Source organism: Hypomesus transpacificus, chromosome 4, assembly GCF_021917145.1.
Source record: "Hypomesus transpacificus isolate Combined female chromosome 4, fHypTra1, whole genome shotgun sequence".
NCBI lineage: Eukaryota > Metazoa > Chordata > Actinopteri > Osmeriformes > Osmeridae > Hypomesus > Hypomesus transpacificus.
Window position 1 is genome coordinate 11,029,473 of NC_061063.1, and position 24,301 is coordinate 11,053,773.

Consider the following 24,301-nt stretch of genomic DNA (forward strand, 5'->3'; position numbering starts at 1 on the left):
GGTGTTACCTGGTCATCTATATAGAGGTTAGGTGTTACCTGGTCATCTATACAGAGGTTAGGTGTTACCTGGTCATACAGAGGTTAGGTGTTACCTGGTCATCCATACAGAGGTTAGGTGTTACCTGGTCATACAGAGGTTAGGTGTTACCTGGTCATCTATACAGAGGTTAGGTGTTACCTGGTCATCTATACAGAGGTTAGGTGTTACCTGGTCATCTATACAGAGGTTAGGTGTTACCTGGTCATCTATATAGATGTTAGGTGTTACCTGGTCATCTATACAGAGGTTAAGTGTTACCTGGTCATCTATATAGAGGTTAGGTGTTACCTGGTCATCTATACAGAGGTTATGTGTTACCTGGTCAAACAGAGGTTAGGTGTTACCTGGTCATACAGAGGTTAGGTGTTACCTGGTCATACAGAGGTTAGGTGTTACCTGGTCATCTATACAGATGTTAGGTGTTACCTGGTCATACAGAGGTTAGGTGTTACCTGGTCATCTATACAGAGGTTAGGTATTACTTGGTCATCTATACACAGAAAGAATCATGCTACTTCACAGTATTTTGCACTATATATTTTTGATTCTGAATCTATTAAAGTAACATTTGATTATTCTATTAAATTATATAAAATAAATAAAACTTCTACGGTAATGTGTAAAGAAAGCTGTGACAAAATATTCATTTGATCCCTTGTCATGGTTATGACTCTGCCAGAGGCCCCATTTTGTATTTTAAAGTAAAACATTATAATTTAATTAGGGCTTAAAAAAACGAATATTCATGTCTTTCTGCTTCTGTTTCGTTTGAATTTGTTTCCAGTCATCAAGCCTTCAGTTGCTATGTTCAAGTTTTGATTGAAGATTGAAGTTTCTGTAAATGAGGCTGGGTTAGATATCAGTCAGTCCTTTTCTCAAACAAGCAGCAGGACAATCATCCAGGTGGGAAAACAAGTGCTCATTTTCTATTTGAAAACTTGTCTTGATGACATTTCCAATCTTCTGTACAGACTGTTATGTGAAGTAAATAGTTTTGTCACATTAAGGGGTATGGCAATGTTGTAATCATTTTGACAGTTAATTGGATGGTGAAATATGCTGTATGTATTTTCATCAAATGATTGTTTGGGTGAAATGTGTACCTGATGTGTAAACCTGGTTAGCCTGCAGAAGTCTTCAAACTGAGAGGCAACAACGACACCGACCGAAGGGATCCTAAACACCTGTTAACCTGCCAACTAAAAGCTCCAAATGCTATCTCGCATTTTCAGACTCTTATCAGATTTAGCTCCATGACACCACATCGCTTGTTTCAATGAGGAGCTGGAGACAGAAACAGTCACTGTCACAACGGTCTCTCCTGCAGCCTTCAACCTGCCGCTGGCTGGTCTCACCTCCCCTGTGATCCCCTGGTTAGAGAGACTCCCTAGTCCTTAAAACATGCCTAGGTACTAAGACAACCGCTGAAACGTAACAAAACTGTTTGTGCATGTGTGGGGGGGGGGGGGGGAGAGAGAGAAATTAGAGATTGTTTGTGTATGTAGTTCAGGCATAGTAGTTTGTTACATTTAAATCCCTTTGATGTTGCAGTTATCCCATCACTACACTAACCATGTTTAACTATAGGGCGTATACATCTGATCGTTTTACTCTAGGGGAGCTAATAATATAACAGCCATTCAGATTCTAACACATAATTCCAGATAGCTAATAAATACAAGTTAGGACGACACCTTTTATATACAAACCATTACAATGTGATTCTGCTTCATCAGAACATCATTACTGTGAACTCTACGAGAAAATACAACCGGTTCAGTCTTGCATGTTAAGGTAATGGTACATTTTGCGCCCATATTATAATATTATTTCAGCAGTGAGCCAACCTCGCCATGGCGCTCCTGGTGGTCAGGATGGTACTTTGCGTCTCCTCTGACAACAATAGTAAACCACTTCACTGCAATTCATCTCCCCCCTCAAACCTTTTGAATTCTGTGCCAGGAGCCTATTAGCATCCAGGCCTTTCTCCTGGCCGGCAATTATATCAAATCTAACGGTCACTTCAAGACCACTTCAACTCCCCCTTGAGATAGCCTCAAAGGACAGCCCTTGCATTTGATAAAAAGGAGAGGTTTGGAACATATCAGTTCTGTATTGGGACGATGTGAAGCAGCCTGTCTATACTCAACTGACCTTGGTATGATTTAATTTCTTCTATTGAAGGAAAATGAACTCTGTATATTTAGTATGTTGATTTAGCTGTCGTGAGCTCGTGTAAATACAACAGCCCAGTTTGTGTAATAACTGTTCACACTGTGAAGCGTTTTAACCACTGTTTTGTTTTCCTTTGTGTCGCTTGTGTTTAGCTCCCCCTCTCCCCCGCTCAGTGGCTTCAAATAAAAGCTGAGGAAACATTTGTTTTGGAAAAAAAAAAGAGGAAATAAAATGCACAATTGACCGGCTTTTTTGTTTGAAAGCTATTTCAATCTAAATATATTCATAAAATATTTCTGGTCGTCTGTTTTTGTTCTGTCATCAACTCAGGAAACAAACGAGGCTATCATCTCACTCATTTTACATTTACATTTTAGTAATTTAAGTCGTTTTAGTCGTCTGCAGACGCTCTTATCCAGAGCGACTTACAGTAAGTACAGGGACATTCCCCCCGAGGCAAGTAGGGTTTATTTATTAAAAGCCTTCAAAATGATATGATTCTGCCAACCAAAATGTTTCATTGTAAACGGAAGGCTCGCACGTGCTGGGTTTGCACACGACCGCCTTCAGACCCGTCTCTCTTGCAGATAAAACATGAGTTTCAGGGTCCAGAGGTTCTCTATAATGAGAACGACAAGAAACAATTGAAGTCGCCCGACTTCATTTGCGTTGTCACGCTGTTGGTCATCAGCGTGCGGCGGTGCTGATTATTCCGCAGCCTCATGATCACGGGCCCGACGCAGCGACAGATTTCACGGTTAGCTCCCGATAACAACTCTCTCCATCAACCCTCAGCGGAGAGACTGGTATCTTCCTAATAAGATGACTTTTACTATTTTATGTAAATAATCATATTCTCTATTCGTATATAACATGGTCCACTGGTTCTTAATTGTGTAGCCAACAGGGGATGGACTGAGGCGCGGTGGTCAGTGTTTGCCTGTAGATCACGTGGTTTAATCCCTTTAAATGTAACCGTCTGCCAAAAATACAACAAAATACATGTGTCATTATTATGTTCAGTGGACTCCAGGCCTTTGTGAGAAATAACAAGACAGAAAGTCTGAGTTTCTTAAGTGTCTCTTATCTTCTTCCAATTGCCACTTTACGAAAGCTTAGGGGAAAACCCGTATTCATCAAACGGAATCATTAAAAGATAATGTTGAAAGTAGGAAGTCGAAAAGAGCGGTTAGCGTCGTGTGAAAGGGTTGAAGCTCATTCTGTGGAGATACCGCTGTGGCTCAACAGCCGACACCCAGCTGCACGTCCTCCTCTCTCCCGGGACCCAAAGGGATCTCATCATTGAACAGTTCTATTTTCTCAAAACCAATTTAATGTTGATAGAGGTGTGATTGAAGCGTAACTCATCCCCGAGATGTGACCAATGAATGTCGTTGTGAACAATTTGAATCAATGCCTGGGATTTTGTATTGTCAAACAGGTAGAACACAATTACCATTTCACACCAGCGTTAGAGAAAATTAGCAAGCCTCAGAAAACAGTCTTTTGACTGTCAGGATTCCCAGCGGTGGTTTATCTCTCGACCTGCTGGAATGTTCCAACTCACTCTTTAGTTTACTAATCTCCTCCCCAGAGCTGTAGATAGAAAAGCACAATATAGGCTACTGTGGTCTATGTCTGTCTCAAAACTCTTCGAGAACGCAGTATATTATTGCTTTTATTCCCCCGATGACTTGGTTGAAATATTTTCGAGAAATCAACAGTATATACCACGACGTATAAACTGAAAATCGTGTGTGTATAACCCACTGCGGTAAGGCCTCAGCCTACATGGTAGGCACACTTATCCAGTGTTGTACAGGAGTCGGTCACCTGTCAAAAACTGTGACCAGGGATCGCTCTTCAGCAAAGGGAGTGAAGAAAAAAGGTTAAGGTTAGGGTTTGAAAATCTGCTGAACAGCTGAGCCACCCTGCAGTGTTTAGCTGAGAACATGGATGCACTCAGTGCTTGAGCCACCCTTTCTTAAGTCTGCGCCAAATTATTCACAACCCACAGAACAATAGGATTTATTAGATTAAAAAATTGGCACTCGATGACTCAGTGGGTCTTTTTGAATGAAATTAGCATCTTTCAGAACAGATCTGTTAGCAAACCCCAAACAGAGGACATTATCCAATAAAACATATTCTCCTTTAGGATTATAGAACAATGCTCTCAGCATAATAATCATCATTAATAGGGTTCCTACTTGTAAAGCCTTTGATTCCAAGCATATTAAATACTGTACAAACAGAATAATGAATACGCTTTCAAATGAAAGCTGTTTGATATTAAAACAGAAGTGACTCTGCAATGCTCTCAAGGCTCCTTATTAATCCTCTCATGTAGCAAAATGTAGGCTACTCTCCCTGGATATTAGCAGGTCGGCTTCATATACATAATCGCGCTTTTGTGACTGAGACAGAGCTGAAAGGGGGTTTTTGTGGCGATGAGCCTACTTCAAGTGCTTCACGTCAGGGTAACGGTTCCTGTTTTGCGTCTTGGAGTAGGGCCTCGTCACCGCGCCGACCCTGCGTCTCGCTCAGCGGGCATCTGAGATACTCAGACATAAACACCTCAAGGAAGTCTGTCTGGATGACGCACTAATAAGAGATATAATAGAGAAAAATCATGCCAACATGATCGGGGTCAATACTGCAGGAGGCTTAAAAGCATTCGTGTCAATCGCGTCTCTCCCACAGAAAGAGCAGTTCTTTTTATGTGGCTAAATGAAAGTGTTGTGTGATAACTGCTCCACTCTAATCTCCCTAATGGCACTTGCGTGACCATTTACGTCATTATAAAATCTGCAAGGCAAAATTTCTCTTGGAGTGTCCTTAAAACACGGTATGTTGGAGAGGCTCATTGGAATTCTGTTCAATAGCCGATTATGTAATCCAAGTAGGCCTAGTTACGTAAAACCATTACTGTCCTACCTGTACATCCCACTCTACGGTAACACCAGCTGTGTCATGTTACAGTCTGATTACATAATTAATAATATTCAGGGGAGGTTTAAGGCACGGGCAGACTGGGCAGCCTTCCGGGGCGGCATTTTGGTAAGTGAAAAACTCGACCGGGGCGCAAAATGTGCTAGGACCGCCACTGTTAATATTCATGAGCAGGGCAAATGACCACTGGTGTTTTATTGGCGGTTGAAATCATCACTGCGGTACATTGATCAGAGAATCACATATCTAAAGATGTAAGAAACCTTTCTTTGAAGCCTTGTTGAAATTATTAGCAGACAAGTGAAGTTTTGTTGCGTTTTTAAACAAATTGGTTTATTTCATGTGGGAGTAATTATTTGGTAAAAAAATATGTCAAAACAGCAATCTATTACGATATTTTGAATATGAATGTAAAACAAACTTGCTATGTCAACATTCACATGATTTAAACTGGGCTATGGTACAAAATTTTAAAAGCTTCTTTTCCGTTTAAAAATCATTTAAAATAAATGTACCGTCCCTTCCATCACGGAAACGTTTCAACTGCAAACTGACCCAAACTGACAAGGTTATCCCCACTTTCGTTGTTCCACTGTGTCTCCTAACACTGAAATCCTTGATGGAAATCTCAACCAGGCAGAGGAAAGGATTCCACTCAACACTTCATTTCACACTGACAGTGAAGCAGCAAGTCCAGGATGAAATAGGATCCTGGCTTGGAGGAAGTTCTTGTTTCTCAGGGTTGCAGGGCCTCTGAGGCTTGTTAAACAGTCAGGTTAGCAGCGTCAGGGCTTCAGCCAGGCTTCTGCTGTACTCCAATCCAAGTCCTCTAACCCCCCCCACACACCTCTCCCCCCTCCCCCCTCCCCCCTTCCCCACTCCCCATGACTTAGAGGCTTTTACGAGGGGTTCTGGGCCCAGAAGGACACGTCAGGACTCCTGTGTGTTTGGTACTCTGTGGTGTGTAAACGTTCACCTGACTTAGGGGAGCTGTCAGCAGGGGGGGCACTTTGGAACATTGGAAGCTACTTTGTGTGTGTGAGCGTGTGTGTGTGAGTGACTGCATGTGTGAGTGACTGCGTGTGCGTGTGAGAGCGTGCAAGTGTGTATGTGCATACGTGTGTGTGCTGGTGAGGGACTCACAGATCCAGTTGCCTGCCAGACCCTCCTGAGACACAGCAGTCCCTTGGGGACACAGCAGTCCCTTGGGGACACAGCAGTCCCTTGGGGACACAGCAGTCCCTCGGGGACACAGCAGTCCGGTCCAGGGATCTGAAGGTAAGCCCCATGGGGCCCACCCAGATAGAGCTGTTTACTCCCCCTCCAGCAGGCCTCTAGGTCAGGGGGTCTGAACCTCCGTAGGATCAGTCAGAAGCTGGATGGGAAAGCTGGGATCTGGGAGAAGCAAACTCCACAAATCCGTTTCTCTCCATCTGTCACCTCAGGCCCTCAGGATGATAGGCTGAGGAGGCCGTCTCCTCTCTGAACACGGAGACACGAGCGCGTGGAACTACATTACAGCAGAGAGAAGACTCATCTGTCATCACAGACAGAGAAATGAAACCTTAACCTATGTTGCTGATGTATTTTTTAGCTTTAAAGGACATATTTGAAATCTCGTTTCTTTCTTCACGATTGGATTGATGTCAGGTGATGTGGTCTGCGCATGTGTCAGCTCACCTAGTCATGCAGTTCTGAAAAGAAGTGAAGGATAATCCCGGTGATGAACGACTGGACTGTGCCTCATGGGAAGATGCGTCAGAGGAAAGGAAGATGGGATGAGGAGGAGAGGGTTGAGGGAATGGAGGATTTGTTTTTTCCGAAAAATGTAAACATGACTTACATTTTTCCCCTCTGTCATACATCAAAGCTACTATGACCTGTCCCATGGTGGGTGTGATGGTGTTTGTCACACTCTGTTCATGTTAGAAAGTACCACAGGAAAATACAGTATTTGACTATTAAATTGAAGAACAATTTCCCAATGACAGAATAACGTAGGTAGAGTCTACCGTAAGGGAACCTGGTCAACAACACGCTGATCATGGGCACCTTTCTACTTCCTGTCTTCACAGGAAACAGCTCTGAGTTCCTGGCCTACAACACCTTGATATCATTACTGTAAACCACCTGAATACACTTTGAAGAGAAAAACAGTCTCAGATTTGTAAACCGGTCTGGCTCATTTGAATATGTAAAACAGCCTGTCTGGTAGGATGATGGGTTAAACAGGCAGACAGGCTGATTCACGATCAGATGATAATCTTCCAAGTCAGGGTCTCCGGAGCCGATGACGATCAGCATTCAGCTAGCGACGTTTAGGATTCCTGCCTCAGGGCAGGTTAGAGGGATTCCTGCCTCAGGTCAGGTTAGAAGGATTCCTGCCTCAGGTCAGGTTAGAGGGATTCCTGCCTCAGGTCAGGTTAGAGGGATTCCTGCCTCAGAGCAGGTTAGAGGGATTTCCTCCGAACCCTTTGAGCACATCTGCTCTGGAATTGGACTGTCTAGGGCCGTCCAGATGACACAGATTTCTCAGCTGGGTGTTTGATCTGAGCTCCAGTATTTCCATCCAGCAGGTACAAGTGAATATGGCATTTTAGGCTCTCCATGGGCCTTGTGAAAAAGGCTGTATTACAAATCAGAGGTTTACCTTCCCCATCAGTGACAGCTCCACATATACAGGGCATCATAACCGCTGTAAGAAACTGTTACTACTATACAAGCACTGTGTTAATTACTATAGAGAAACGGTGCTATTACTATGTAAATACTGTGTTATTACTATGTAAACATGTTATTACTACAGTGTTATTACCACAGCAGGGGGCCTGACTGGCTCTAACAGAGTCTATGGACTCCAGTCTGACAGGGTGTCACTCCACTGAGCTGAGCACCTACACAGAGGATCCAGGGAGGAATCTCTCCCTCTCTCTCCCCCTCTCCTCTCTATCCTTCTCTCTCCCCCTCTTTCCTCTCTCTGTCTATATGTCCATTTCTCCCACTCTCTCTCCACAAAGTCGCTCCGGGGAGGAAGGAGATCCCCACAGGAACTGTGTGACGACACCACCGCAGGAACAGTTAAGTTAGAATATCGATTACAGAAGCCAGCAAAAAACCCCAACCGTCTTTGACACACTGCCGTAAGGCGGTGAAGCATGATGCTTCTAGCTTCAGCCTGGATTCTTTAATCTAACATCATCCGCGGCAGCACGGTCTCGGGTCTACGCCTTTCAGTTCTCAAAGATAAGGATCACCCTGTTCTGGTTTGAAAAACAATAACCGGAAGAGAAAGGTGTCCAACAGGTGCGCTTCTCTGTATCCCCTATATCCCCCTCTCTGCGCAATCATCAGATGACATCTTTGCATCTTCTGAAGGATGCTGTGTTTTCGCTTCGATTTCCCCAGGCCTAAAATCAATCAGAAGGCATGCAGACCTAATATAAATGTCAGGTCCTGTTGGGAGAGTTGTACAGCAAAGGTCATGGCTGTAGCTCTATCAGTCATACAAGGAAGAGTCCCGTAAGGTCTCTTCAAAATAAAAGCTTGGCTGATTGTCACTTTACAAATAATGGGGAACTTTTATTTAGTTAAAAAAAAAAAGAAACAGCCTTTGAACGGATTTAGAAAATCAGATGGTGTTTTCTCCAAATCAGAACAAAAACAATTGGACATAGAAGCTGAAAAACATGAAAGGGTTCAAATTATTTCATTTTGTGAAAATTGCAACTCCACTCAGATCTATGATCACGCTCTGAATGATAATGATGTGACCTTTTATGAGCCGCTGTAGTTTGTTTAGAGGCTCTGACCATCTGACCTCATCCAAATTCTTTGTTTTCATCAAATAAAACCATGTAAAGTTGTTCAATTTGTCACCCAAGTGCCCCCAAAAGTTTGATGTGCAACACTGGAAGTTTGACGACCATGAAATTAAGTATCTGGAATAATTGATTTAGGAGATTTTGTTTGTTTATCTTAGCATGAATATTCAGTCTATTAATCTTGAGCACACGTGCCAAGTCTGTTTTGTCGTCGTGTTTATTCTGGGGTCACATGGGTTGTGGAGTAGGCCTGATACTGTGAGATAAGGACAACGGGACTGGATGCGGTTGTTGTGATGAATACAAATACCAGGAGATTAATGGACTTTGTATAAATAAAATAGGAAAATAAATGATATTCACCTAGACTACCTCAGGCTGCAAAATCATAAAAGAACTTAAACCGAAAAGTATCCGTTTCTGGTCAGTCTCTTCACGAGACGCCAGTAGCCTGCAGGGCAGAGCCTTTGTGAGGTACACATTTGGTCAGTCTCTTCACGAGACGCCAGTAGCCTGCAGGGCAGAGCCTTTGTGAGGTACACATTTGGGTGACACGTGACAAAAACAGCCCAATGGCAGCGCTCACAGAAGGTGTTTGACCTTTCACCTTTGCCGTCTCGCTCCCCGTCGAGACAGTCGCTGCCAGATTCTCTTTTCAATAACTTCGTCTCTGGGTCTTTTGTATATAAAATGTCTCCGATATCCAATCCGCTCTTGATCTCAAGTGGTGAGACATCTGTAATTTAGGTAGGCTATATTAACCTTGGCCACGGAATCGATATCTAGTTGTCATGGAGATAATCAATGGCTCAGTCTGAACCATTGGCAATGGAGGAGGCCAGAACAGTCCAATAAGGTGGTACTTCAACTGCAGGTGGAATAGCAGACCAGTCCTGAAACCTGGAGGAGGAGGGTGTCTTAAATACAATGTGAAATAACGACTGTTGGCTGATAAGGTAATTAGGTAACATTTAACAGTCCATTTCCGTTCAAGATGTTCTCTAAGGGGTGAACATTCAAGCCGGTTACATTTACCGCACAGGTAAAACAATGCCCTCCGCCCAAGCGCCGTTAAAGAGGCGCCAGATCGTAGGTTCCCTTGTCATCTCCGTCATGAAAGTTTATGTAGCATAACATCACGTTCATTCAGTCATTAAGCTACAGTCACACGGAATACACTCTCAGAGCAGCACACTGGAACTGTCTTCTTCATAACAAATGTGTTGCGACTCATAATAACACCTGATTCCCGGAAACATCAACACGTGGGGTTGGTCTGGTAATAATAAACTGTAATTGGAAATCGAATAGCACATAAAAGCTGGGAAAAAAAGAAATAAAACGCTAGATGGGTCGTCTGAAGAACTGCTGCATGACTAACGGTCAACAATCCTGCAATCTAATTTAGGGAATTACAGAGCACAGCCTCTGTTTTACAAGCATCAGCCTTTCACAGTTTACTTTATTTTAAGGACACTGGGATGGGCTACGTTATCACTAGCTTTTATTGGAAGTATTTCCAAATTAATCTGTATTTGTTGGCAAGGTGAAACTAAATGGAGTTTAAATCTTAAAGTCGGTGTTCCTTTTGCAGTTTAGCACCGGTGAATAACTTTGTAACCGGGCAATTGTTTCTTCAGAGCTTCAAATGCTTTGCCAAGTATACACTAGTAAAGATTTTGGTCTGAACCTGAGAGACAATCGATCTTTGCCATCTTTTCCTTTTTATTTTTTTTCCTTTTTTGGTGACAGATATTGATCAATACGCCTTCATAGAACACACATTAATAATGCTGCTACTTGATTTACACTATAGATTTGTTTACATTTTAAATGTAACATTTGTTAAACTTTCATCCTACTGGGGAAAATGAGTTTTATTTTAAATTTTTTACAGAACAAAGTGGTGATGTGTTTAGACTTTAGAAGTATACAGGCTTTAGCTTTGACCTTGTGTTAGCTTTTGCCTATTTGTTTATTTGACAGAGACAGCGAGAGAGTGACAGTAAAGACAGAGAGGGAGAGAGAGAGGGAAAGACATGCCTAGCCAGAATCGAACCCGGGATCCTGTATTAAGGCCTCGTGACACTCAATCTACCCAGAAAGCCACTGGGGAGCCCAAACACCTCACGTCTCTTCTGACTGACACGTCTCCTTCAGAGCCTCAGTCTGTCCTCATCCTGGCTGTCGTCTGTCTACACGACTGACCTGCTCTGTGTGTGTGTGTGTCACCCCGTGGTATTCAGCTCCCTATTCTCTGGAGCGTCTCCACGTAGCTGTCTGCTTTGTTTAGCAGACTGTCGGCTCCCGGAAGGTAGCAGGTAAAAACAAGGACGTAGGGTGATGGGTCAACCGACAAACAAGCTCTGAGTGATCAAGGCCAACGCCACAACACAACATCCAGAGACTGGAGAGGATGAACTCCAGACCAGACGGTCTGCCCACCAGGGGCTCCGTAACGGGGGGAAGATTAGGACGACAAGGGGGTCAGACAAAGAGGCCCAGCAGAACCCCAGTCTTTCTTGAATGATTTTGCGGTCTGGAGTACAAATTAGGTGGCAGAGAAAGATGCGAGCGAAGCCATTCGATCCGTTGTAGCAACGCTGCCGAATATCCATAAGCTAAAGCCGGCGCAAGAACAAGTTTGGCTGAGTTTTGTTGGTGGCCATGATGTTGAGGCCCTCCTCCCCACGGGGTTTGGGAACAGTTTGATTTTCCAGCTAAGGCAGCTCTGTTACAGTAGTGGTGAAGGAATTGGCTAAGGCGAACGTAGCGATTGGCTCTGGGCAGATCTAATAGTTCAACTTCAACAGCGTACCCACCTACAAGAAGTCAACAGTTGTCAATAGAGCGAGGCCAGACTCTCTGTACAAATGAAATGTACAAGAGTCTGGTTAGGACCAGGCTAGGGTGAACTAGCCAAATAAATGGAAAGTTTTTAGGATGTAGGTCGAAAATGAGCTTCCCCTGTTTGAAAGACCAGCAGCCATTACACCTCACCCAGGAGGTGGAAGACAATGATCTCCTGTTGAACGGACTTGTTAGATGTCTCGCCAGATGCTCTTATCGCATCACCTCTGCCCTTATATACGCATCTCGGGTTGCCAAGTTTGTATCTCGGGTTGCCAGGTCAGGTTGTCATCACTCATCATATCAGTCTTAACCAGACTGGGGACGGTGCCAGCCACCGTGCAGCTGTCAGAAGAACACTCCGTAACCCAGTTACACACAGGTCAATGAGGCCAGCCCTGTCGTGCTCCTGTTCATGCTACAGAGACGACACATGAGTCACAGCTAGCTACCAACCACGTTGGGTCTGTGTCCGACCACACAGGAACACACAGAATGCCGTGTGTGTGAGAGAGACTGTAAAGTGGGGCGTCTGCCAAAAGGTTAATGTGTGGCAGCCATGCGGACGAGGAGGATCTGGGAGTACCCAGCCTTTTGTCAGAAAAGGTTAATTGGGACACCGTATCCTGAGTGGACTGGGAGCCGGACACGTTTGGACTGGGGACAATGGTGCTGGGTTCTCCAGGAGAGAGAGAGAGGGCGGGCGAGGGAAAGAGACATAGAACGATGGGACAGAAAGACAGCCTTTCTGACACCGTGGAGACTCAGCCAGGAATGTTGCAGAATGCCATGACGACAGGAGAGTCACACCAGGAAGTGTAGGTGGATGGGGACCAGACAGACTCCAGGATGTTCTACACACACACACACACACGTCACAGGACTGTGTACAGGAGCAGAGCTGAGATCTGACAACACAATCACCTTCCGTACAGCCTGGATGGATCAGCCTCCCGGAGGAGGAGGCGGCCTCATCGTCGTGGTTACTTCCACCGGGAAAAAAGCTTCTGTCTGTATCGGTGTTCGCCCAGTTTATTTCTACACAAGTGGGAAAGATCTGGGTTGTTTATCCGTGTGTGTGTGTGTGTGTGTGTGTGTGCAGTTTCCCTGGGATGAATACAGCTGGTGAGTCAGTTTGTTTTCAGAAGAGATGAGCTGAGTTTCAGCTCACCTGCTGACACAGTAGGGCCCATCCTAATCTTTAGAGTACAGTCTCACTGAGTACGCTCACAGATTTTCACTCTCGCGCAAATACGCTTACATCAACACACACACACACTAACCTGGAGAAGAGGCACATGAAATGATGACTGGCGACTTTCACCTCAGTCGTCCAGGTTACTGCATTCTTCCTTTGATCTCATGCTGTTACCATAGAGACCTTAGATGTGAGATCAGGTCAACCAAGATCAGGTTTCCATGGTAGTGTGTTTATTATGTAATCATCATCCACAACTTTGACAGTTACAGATGGCACGCTTAACCGTCATCTTAACATGTACAGTTAATGTTGGTTTTTTAAATATTCTTTTACAGTTGAAGAATGACACGACTGCCAGGAAACAGACTTCTATGATCACAGAATAAAAAGAAAAAGTAATCTGAAACAAGATGCAGGAATAAATAAAAACAACGTTTAAACGTTGTCAATTTACAGTATAGTTTTGGAGTAGGTGTTCACACAGCAATTAATTAATAAACAATATCATAGTTTTGTGTTTTCTCTTATGGTGAATCCTCCTGTAAAGTCAGACCTAGTGAAACCTAGAGGTTGGGCTCTACTTTAAGTGATGTGACTGAACAACAAGCAGATTGAGCCAGAGCTGATACAAGGTTTTCCTCATCTACAAACAATAATATATTTCAGAATCATCCTTATATTAGGTTTCATGGACGCAACAAAACATAGAAACTCACAGCCGAGCAGTGCTGCGACAAACAAACTGAAATATAACAGCAAAGATCGACGTTATTTACAAAATGGACGTTTGAAGGGCACCGTGGAAACATTCTCAGACTTGGAAAGTAAAACATCAGAGCAACTTTACCTGTCTGTCCTTCAACACGTCAAGTGCTTCCAAATCTTAAAAACATCACCCGGAAAAAAATAAACATTGCATCATCATAGCAGATCAGGACACAGAACAAAGGCTTCCTGTTGATCCAGACACAGATAAAGCAGTGAAATTGTACCTGTACAGGAAGGATGAAGCAAGCCATGCTTACTGGAGCAGGTCTCTTCAGCCTGCTGTGCATATGGGATCACCCTGCCAGGGTTAGCATGTTAGCTCCAGGTTCAGAAGCTCCAGGTTCAGATGTTAGCGTGTTAGCTCCAGGTTCAGACGTTAGCGTGTTAGCTCCAGGTTCAGATGTTAGCGTATTAGCTCCAGGTTCAGATGTTAGCGTGTTAGCTCCAGGTTCAGACATTAGCGTGTTAGCTCCAGGTTCAGACATTAGCGTGTTAGCTCCAGGTTCAGATGTTAGCGTGTTAGCTCCAGGTTCAGATATTAGCGTGTTCTGTTGGATGCACCGCAGTAACCGTTCACGACCAACACTATGACCCAAGGTGTTAACAAAGTTACATGACAGTATATGCTGAAGCACATCGACAGGTTAGATATCGGAGAGTGAATCTATCCAGTTGCAACAACAGCGGAATAACTACGAAAGGAGCAACGTTTAAGAAGCTTTCGACAGACATTCACCACAGTCCAACACAAACACTGTCCACTTCCTGGATGCTACTCAGATGATCAGTACATGGGAATGTTTTATGGGCATTTAAAAGAGGCTCCCTGGAGTGGATACAGACTGTGTGTGTGTGTGTGTCTATCTCCGTGGTCGGTCAATGTCGTCGATGGCAGCCAGCAGTTTCTGACGAGCCTTCTTGTTGATGTGAGAGCCCAGACATACGTTCACCAGGTTGGCCAGCTGCTTCATAGAGTACTCCTGGAACACACACCCACACCCACACAGGCAGTCAGACAGACAGGCAGGCTGGCAGACAGACAGACGCACACAAAAAATACCCTTCTTTTGCCCGCCCGCCCTCCCTCCCTCCCTCCTGACTAACCCGGTGGTTCTTGATGAATTGCTCCATGTCGTTCTCGGTCAGATAGTAGGCCTTGATGTAGGTCTCCACAAACTCCTTGTCAGGGACGGGCCGCAGGTCGCTCAGCTTCTCCAGCTTGGTGAGGAACTGCTGGAAATCCAGCTGCATCAGGGCTCGCCCCTCGTTACTGCACTTCTTCACATTAGCATAGCTGAGGAGAGGAGGGGAGAGGAGGAGGGGAGGGTAGGAGGGGAGAGAAAGAGCGGAGCGGAGGAGGGGAGAGGAGGAGCGGAGTGGAGGAGGGGAGAGGAGGAGGGGAGAAGAGAGGAGGGGAGCAGAAGGAGGAGGAGGGGAGAGGACGAGAGGAGGGGAGAGGACAGGAGGAGGGGAGCGGAGCAGAGGAGGGGAGTGGAGGAGGGGAGAGTAGGAGAGGGGAGCGGAGGAGGGGAGGGGAGAGGAGGTGGTAAGTATTTCACTTTAGAAAGTCTGTTTGCCATGTAATGTGTGATTGGTTCCATACGTGCGTAAGTGTGTGTGTGGAGGGAAGGAGAGCTGTTTCCACATTAACATCAGTGGTGGCTGACACCCCTGTTTGCTCTCTACCTGACAGAGGGGTAATGGATTTCTGAGGAAGAGATCTCTCTCTCTCTCTCTCTCTCTCTCTCTCTCTCTCTCTCTCTCTCTCTCTCTCTCTCTCTCTCTCTCTCTCTCTCTCTCTCTCTCTCTCTCTCTCTCTCTCTCTCTCTCTCTCTCTCTCTCTCTCTCTCTCTCTCTCTCTCTCTCTCTCTCTCTCTCTCTCTCTCTCTCTCTCTCTCTCTCTCTCTCTCTCTCTCTCTCTCCATCCATCCCTCCATCTCTCAGAGGCCCTGAAGGTGACCCGCAGCTCTGCTGTTACACGGATTATAGGACAGGTCTTTCACTGGCTCACTAGAAGAGGGAGAGGAAGGGGAGGAGACGCCCCAAGATGGCGCCGGCCTGTTGGGATAGCTGCCCCAAAATGGAGTCTCTCCAGCCTGAGAAATACCTGACATCCCATCCCTGGTAGATACCACAGCAGAACCCTGGTAGATACCACAGCAGCTGGAGGGAAGGAAGGAAGGAAGGAAGGAAGGAAGGAAGGAGGGAGGGAGGGAGGGAGGGAAGGAAGGAAGGAAGGAAGGAAGGAAGGAAGGAAGGAAGGAAGGAAGGAAGGAGGGAGGGAGGGAGGGAGGGAGGGAAGGAAGGAGGGAGGGAGGCTGTCTCCAGTGTCTCGCCAGCTTATCTGCTAATCTCCCCTGTTGCTAGCAGGAGAGCTGTTTCTTACCATTCTGAAGGTTTCCTAATTTACAAGGGCCACATGTTAAAACAAGCGCATTGTGAAGCCAGGGGGGGAAAACAACTGCAGAAGAATCCCAAAATCTCCTGATCGATGTGACAATGCGGCTCTGCACTTCAGAGAGCTGCTGATAACTCAACATGGATACTTGGCAGAAGAACGCCAAACTGTTTCTATTTACGACGGCGCCCTGGCAAACAGCCGCAGCAAACAGACAGGCATCAAAATGCACGGTGCCCAGACCTTCCACACCTCCCCAATCCTTTGCATATAAATCCTCCGATCCTCAGATCCACATTAGCATGTCCCGGGGTGATGGAGTGCAGATAGACAGTGTAACAGAGAGCTGTGTGTTTGTTGTGCTGAGTAGTGCTCTGAAACCTCCTCTACCGGGCTACTGGAAACCACTCGGCAACAAATGCTGAGACACGACTACCAATCAAAACGGCTGACCCCAGCTTTTTAAAGCACAAAGGAGGAGTTTTAAGAAGTGATGAGTTTCAACTTGTGTCGACTCGCAGGAGGAACAGGTTAATACTTTGTGTTTTATTCTGAATTGTAGCTTTAATATGGTGTGTTCTATGTCGCAGGGCCTGACTGTGTGTGGAGTGTGTGACACTCAGGAAGAGGGGGTGTGAAACGAGTGAGAGGGTGATGTGTGAGTGAGAGGGTGGTACATGAGTGAGAGGGTGATGTGTGAGTGTGTGAGTGAGTGGGTGGTACATGAGTGAGAGGGTGATGTGTGAGTGAGAGGGTGGTACATGAGTGAGAGGTTGATGTGTGAGTGAGAGGGTGATGTGTGAGTGAGAGGGTGGTACATGAGTGAGAGGGTGATGTGTGAGTGAGAGGGTGATGTGTGAGTGAGAGGTTGATGTGTGAGTGAGAGGGTGATATGTGTGTGAGAGGGTGGTACATGAGTGAGAGGGTGATGTGTGAGTGAGTGAGTGAGTGAGTGAGTGAGTGAGTGAGTGAGTGAGTGAGTGAGTGAGAGGGAGGTGGTCCTCACCCCTCCACCAGGGTGCGGTTGGCCAGGCGGATGCAGTGCTCCCACAGCACGTTGGATACAGCCAGCGGGATTCGAACCTGTCTGGACGCCTCTCCCAGGCGCCGGTTAAACTCCTCAAACTCCTGGACACACACACACAACAACAACAACAACATTAACATCATCTTCAACATCAACATCTACATCATCAACAACAACAACCCCAACGCATCCCCCTCCACCCCAGCCTCGCCTGCAGTCTCCCAGTTGACCTTTGACCTATAGCGTCTTCTTTCCTGACCCTGCTCCACAGCTGTCCCTGGGAGCAGAGCCATCCAAGATGGCCGCCGCACACGTCTCCCTGCTGACGGGCTGAGCCAGACACATCCCTCAGCAGGCTGTTGACTCAGCTGGACTCAGGTGGGGGGGGGGGGCGGGGGGGCTATATGTAAAAATAGAGCTGCCGTTTTGGAAGGCAACAGACGTTTAAGTCTTTTTAACTGCCAGGACTCACATGTAGAGAACTCTCCCTGGTAGTGTGTTCTGAAGGCTGACAGCTGTCAGAAGACAGACTCGCTCCACACAGACTGTCCTCATCCACACTCTCTCCCTCTCGCTGTCTCCCTCAACCCCTCTCCCTCTCTCTCTCTCTCCCTCTCGCTGTCTCCCTCTCCCTCTCTCTCCCTCTCTCTCTCTCTCTCTCATGTGGGATAAATGGATTATGACCATCTGTACTTTTTTAACTCACTGCACTTAGCAAACTTGATGTTTACTATTCCTGGTTGTTTAGAGCGTTTCTGTGGTTGTATATACAGCTCATTTCCCTGATGATTGTGCCGCACCAGAATTGCCCTCCGGGGACAATGAAGATGTATTGAATACAATTGCATTGGTTTCTCCCAAGGTGTTAAAACAACATGGCGTGCGTGTTAGTGACTACGCTTTTTTCAATTACAATCGAATGGTATGCAATTATAGAGCTGGGTGCAGCGCTGCCATACAGACACCGACTGATGAGCAGGAAGAATGTTAATGACTTGTGATTAGTTTTGGGCTGAAGAGACAGTGAGAATCAGATCCAAACACATTCTCTCACACAAACACTCTCTCACACACACTCATCTGTTTTACCTGTCACAGCCCAACTTCTCTTCATCAATTCCAATTAGAAATTATTTGGATCAATAACAAATTCTCCAGTGCAAGTGTGACCCAACAAGATATCGATGCTGGTTCGTCAGTACTGAAACGCTAGCGTGCTGTGCATACCTGAACAAGCTAATCAACTTCAGGAGCCAAAACCAGCTGAATGTTTCCCAACACATTTAATATCAAGTTCTGGATAGTTACATTCGTCCTCTCTTTGGCCCAACCAGGATATCTGCAGAGTTCTGATCCATTGTGGAACGCAATGCAGCTAATCCATGGGGTTTAAAAAGTCTGATTATTTGGCTTCGGGAACTGAGCTAACACTTGGCAGCTCAGTGGCTGAGTGTTCTCCCAGTCTGGACCCGGGGGTCAGTCATGACTGTGTTCATTCATATGAAACACTTCAACCAGGATCACTGGGGTGTGTGTGCATGTATGTATGAGTGAACACACGCGTGTGTGAGCGTGTGCGTGTATGTGTGAGCATGCATCTGTGTGTGTTCGTGTTTGTTCCAATGCCTGGTAGCGTATCCGGTGTGGGTGTGAACGTGGTTGCTGGGGCTTGTTGATGCAGATTGGGAGGATTGAGTTGAGTGCTGCTGGTAAATAAGACCCTGCTCAGCATTCTACCCAGAAAACCATCTGTCGACAGCGACCTGTCGCTCTCCCCGTATGCTGCTGTGCCACGCCACAGCCCCCATGCACAATGCATGATGGGAGAAGTGGTTGTCATGAATAAGGCATTTCATTTGGTGAAAATCCTGAAGTCCGCAGCAAGTCATGGGAGCAGAGGGATAACCTCTCCCTTAACTACCTGGGAACTTGTCTCCCAGATCTGCATTTAGACAGACGTCTTCGAGAGTGAATTATTTAGTCTGGCAAATAATTGATGCGGTAGACCTCTGGGCCTGTGTGAGATCATGGAGCAATTAAGAAAAGGAGGAAAACTGGGGACTCTGTGAGAGATGAGAAATTCCACGTGGCCCTTCTGAGAGTTCAGATAAAGATGCCACGTGAGAACAGTTGATGTGTAGGTCTGCACCCGCTTGAAGAAGGGTTATGATTGTGTCAGACCCCGTTATCTCGCCGGGGGCAGGCAAATGAGAGCAGCTGGGAGCCGTGATCCCAGAGGGAATCACAAGAAGCACAGTAGCCTGCGGCCTGGACGGCAGATCACACAAACCTTAACGCCTCTCTCAAACGCCCACGGAGAAAACATGAAAACACTTCGGACGGAACTCAAGAGAACACAAAACAACATTTCAAACCCACTTCGTCGCGCTCAGGACCAAACACTCCCATGTTGCTGCATAGCGCCCACAGCGTAAACGGGCAATCACGCCACATTACCTTCAGCAGCACGTCCACGTAGACGTTGTGCTGGGACATGATCTCTCTAATGTCCCACTTGACTCCAGCCATCAGCAGCAGCATCTGCTCATAGTCGATAGCCTTGGCAGCTACGATCCAGTATATGGGCTTCCTCAGCTCACTGGCTGTGGACACAGTCTGCAGGAGAAGGACACAGAATGACATGATTATTCAGTTATTCGTTTTGCAGATACAGCGCTCTGCAGAAGTGTTAGGCATCAGTGTTTTTTTAAGTGAATATTATTCTTTTTAAAACATTTTCCATTCTTCTGTATTTGTACGGCAGCATAAAAGTGCAACTTTGCAGGGTTAACAAACCCCTCATTGAGCTTTTACAATAAAAACGATTGAAAATGCTGTTGCTTTCCCACTAAGAAAACATGGCAGTTTGAAAGCCGGTGCTCGCTAACTGCTTTCTTCTGGTAAACAGAAACCTTAGGAGGGGGATTGTCTCATTAAAGACTTTTTGGTGACCACACAGGCAGATAAGGGCTGCTGTGGATGTCTCCTAACCTCCATCAGCATTCCTCAGAGGCCAGAGGATTTTAACCTGTTACAACTGACTCAGAGAGAGAGGAACCAGGACAGAACCAGGACGGAACCAGGATGGAACCAGGACGTCACCCAGACAGACGCCTACAGACCAGACGAGGGTCAAACAGGGCTTCAAACTGTCCCACATCCTGCTAGGCTGCCAGATGGCCGGCTGAGATGGACGTTCTGAAAGCATCACATTGGGAGTATCTTTGTAGGGTCAGCTGTGTTAGGGCCGTGGGAAGCTGATCCTGTCCTGTGTGTGTGTGGGGGGGGGGGGTTCAGGGGGGTCGCGACCTGAGAGTAGAACTGCTGCAGGAAGGGTTTCTTAGCTGCAGGCATCATGGAGTCCAGGTGGGTCTGCAGGAAGTCAAACTGCTCTGCCAGGAACACGCTGGAGGGAGAGAGAGAGAGGGAAGGTGACAGAGGGAGAGAGGGTGAGAAGGAGAGAGAAAGTGGCAGAAAGGTCAAATCAAACTAGGTTGCACTCAGGACAGAAGGTCAAATCAGAGAGGGATACTTTGAGCTATTTCCATTTCAGTTAACCTTTGGTCTTGATTAAACGTCTCATTCAGAGACACACTACATGCATCCATACTGGGGTCTCCTGAATATTAAACATCCTCAAGTCTACAAACCGCTGTGGTACCATCCTGGAGGATGTTTACAAGATTCTCAGACCAAACGCTTTGGGTGGAACTCAGGGAGACAAAAAAGGAAGCAGAATCAATCCTCCCATCTGAGAGTCCAGGTTGTGGCCCGGGAGCTGAGAGCGGGACCAGACCCAAGTGAGTTGCAAGCTGGTGTGGAGAGGGTCGTGAGCTGGTGTTGAGAGGGTCGTGAGCTGGTGTTGAGAGGGTCTTGAGCTGGTGTGGAGAGGGTCGTGAGCTGGTGTTGAGAGGGTCTTGAGCTGGTGTGGAGAGGGTCGTGAGCTGGTGTGGAGAGGGTCGTAAACTGGTGTTGAGAGGGTCTTGAGCTGGTGTGGAGAGGGTCGTGAGCTAATGTTGAGAGGGCGTGTGCTGGTGTGGAGAGGGTCGTGAGCTGGTGTGGAGAGGGTCGTGAGCTGGTGTTGAGAGGGTCGTGAGCTGGTGTGGAGAGGGTCGTGAGCTGGTGTGGAGAGGGTCGTGAGCTGGTGTGGAGAGGGTCGTGAGCTGGTGTGGAGAGGGGTCGTGAGCTGGTGTGGAGAGGGGTCGTGAGCTGGTGTGGAGAGGGTCGTGAGCTGGTGTGGAGAGGGGTCGTGAGCTGGTGTGGAGAGGGTCGTGAGCTGGTGTGGAGAGGGTCGTGAGCTGGTGCTGAGAGGGTCGTGAGCTGGTGTGGAGAGGGTCGTGAGCTGGTGTGGAGAGGGTCGTGTGCTTCGGCTCTGTCAAAAAGTCAAACTTTTATCGATCCGGCAACCTTCTGATTACTAGCCCAACTCCCTCACCGCTCAGCCATCTGACGACCTTATTTCTATAAGTTACCGAACTTTCGATGTTGTGCTTTTATTTTGAAAGGTGCGTAGGACTAACATTGTGCCGCCCGCATTCTAGACTCCGAATTGCTTCATGAAATAGATTGTAATGATTCGGAAATTTAATTATTTTTGGGTCATGACTTGATAACCAAGGACAAATGTGGGTCCTGTGGTTAGACCAGTCGAGGACCACTGTTTGAGAGGGACCGTGCCGTACACCTGCCGGCTGGTTCAAACACAAACACCGTCCAAGTGCCAGAGTCCAAACTCTCACTCAGGCATCAAGGGAGCACCCAAGAAGCATTACAGTCTAATGCAAACGCTCATAAGAAGCATTACAGTCTAATACAAACGCTCATAAGAAGCATTACAGTCTAATACAAACGCTCATAAGAAGCATTACAGTCTAATACAAACGCTCATAAGCGCAGACACACATGCAAACACGCTGATGTTTACGCGTAGACTAGCGCAAGCACGCTAAACACCTCTAATGAAAGTGATTACAGCTTGGGCTTTTCCGTACGCTTAAAAGCTTCTTCATTCGAGGCGGTTGGTGTTGATCCTGAGGAGAAAGGGGCAAGTCAAGAGGACCGGAATGGTTATATCTGTTTAAGCTTATATAAACACGGTTATCTGTTTAAGCTTATATAAACACGGTTATCTGTTTATGCCAATATAAACAAGGCTCTTAGACAACGGTGAATAGGAAGCTTTCCCAGGGTGTCTCCGGGTGCTAGAATCTTGATCTCCGCTCAGGACCCTCCTGGCTCATTGATTATTCCATTAGCAACCAGCTAAATGGAGTTTTACACTGGTGAGCTTTCTAGAAGGGGCTGGCGTGCGGTAATGGTGTTATTAAAGGTGTCGTATTCTAAGCATGTCCGGGTGTGTGACACCACGTTAGCCTTACCAAGTTTTGCCACAGAGCGCTTATAGAGACCACAGCTCAGAGACAAAAGGTTTCTGAGTAACACACACACACACACATTCCGTTTATTATCGTCTTTTTCTACCACTTCCTCCAAACGTTTTCCCCTACATCCTCCTTATTTTCCTTATTGTTGTGTTCAGTAGTTGCAGGCCTAGCTGGGTGCCATCTGGCAGAGGGAGAGTGGCGGGGAGGCATCCCGTTCCCTGGCTCCAACATGACAACCACACTCTGCTTCCCCCATCAGCTCACAGCACAGCTCTGTCCAACACACACTTGGCCAGCTAAGCATGCTCCAGCTATTGTTAGGGTGTCTTAGTGTGTGTGTGTAGTGAAATAAAGTGTGTGCGTGTGTTTGGGGGGGGGGGGGGGGGAGAAGCTCAGACTGGGAAACAGCGAGGAGGAGCAGGGAAGAGTAGAAGGAGTTTGACTCCAAGAAATAGAAAGACATTCAAAACACTCAGTTCAGTTTTGAGTAACGAGTCCTGTAATGGCCTTCCATAGAAGGGAAGGGTGAGGTACAGGGGAGGCAGAGGGAGGTGGGGAGGAGGTAGAGGGGAGGAGGTAGAGGGGAGGAGGCAGAGGGGAGGACTTACAGTGACTCTGTGGCCACCACGCGCTGAGCCAGGCCGTAGAGGGTCCTGCTGTTGGAGAGGTCCACCACCTGGCTAAGGTGAGGACTGGGCACCTTCTCCTTCCTGTCCTCGGACGAAACTCCCACGCTCTCCCCAACCACCTCCTGTACCGACACACCAGACAAACACTCAAACTCCAGAAATAAAAATCAACATTTGTTCAGCAGACATTTGTATCCATGTGATATATACAGTACATTAAGGGGGAGAGAGAGGGAAAATTGAACCAGCGACCTCTTGACTGCCATCAAATGATCTAACCACTAAGCTTTACCCTCCTCAGGTCCTGGAAATAAATGTCTAAGGAAGAAAGCGGAAGCTAATGAGTTTGTCTCCAGTCTGAGACGTACACATACCAAGTACATGTTTAGCACAGGGGGATTTGAGCCTGTGACTTCTTGATCTGCTGTCAAAGTCTCTAACCACTGAGCTCAACCTAGAGTTGGCAGCGTGCGGTGGAGATGACGGGAGCGTGTGTGTGTTGTTCAGAAGGGTGTGGCTCATACTGCTGTGAGATCATGGTGGCATCTGCATTTCAAACACACAGGGACTGAACAAGACGAACATTTACAAGGGAAAATTGAAATAACTATTAGTCATTTCCAGGTGAGTAATGTACTGATCGACCTGGCTCTGATTGATATTATACACCTCAGCCCCAATCCTCTGGTTCACTGTTTTTCTACAGCATATATTAATCTGATGATAAATTCAACCACAGCGTAAAATGTCATCAATACTACACTGCGTTCTATGGAAAAACGTTTATCCATAATGCTGACCAACATATCTCCAGGCAGCTTTAATTTGGTCCTTTTCCCATAAAATCCCTCCCCCCCCTCTCCCTCTCCCTCTCCCCCTCTCCCTCTCTCCCTCTCTCCCCTGCAGAAAGCCCCAGAAGACATCCACATTAATCATAAACAATAATCCACAAAAGCCATTGAAATTCCACACAGAAGTGTTATCACCATACTTTGAGGCTTGACAATGCATCACAAAGTAGTGTGTCGAGAGAGAGCGAGAGAAAGAGCGAGAG

At 46.5% G+C, this 24,301-nt stretch overlaps 1 protein-coding gene across 1 annotated transcript; it reads right to left on the reverse strand.

Annotated features, from left to right (window-relative positions):
* Positions 1–13,249: 13,249 nt before the first annotated feature.
* vps50 (VPS50 EARP/GARPII complex subunit) lies at positions 13,250–23,540 on the reverse strand. The gene is made up of 6 exons (XM_047019761.1): positions 23,227–23,540; positions 20,544–20,640; positions 19,692–19,850; positions 17,214–17,335; positions 14,914–15,103; positions 13,250–14,789 (listed from the first exon to the last, which is right to left on the reverse strand). Exons 2-6 carry the CDS (start codon positions 20,589–20,591, stop codon positions 14,670–14,672), a joined length of 639 nt encoding a protein of 212 aa, XP_046875717.1. The 5' UTR covers positions 20,592–20,640; positions 23,227–23,540; the 3' UTR covers positions 13,250–14,669.
* Between the last annotated feature and the right edge of the window lie 761 nt (positions 23,541–24,301).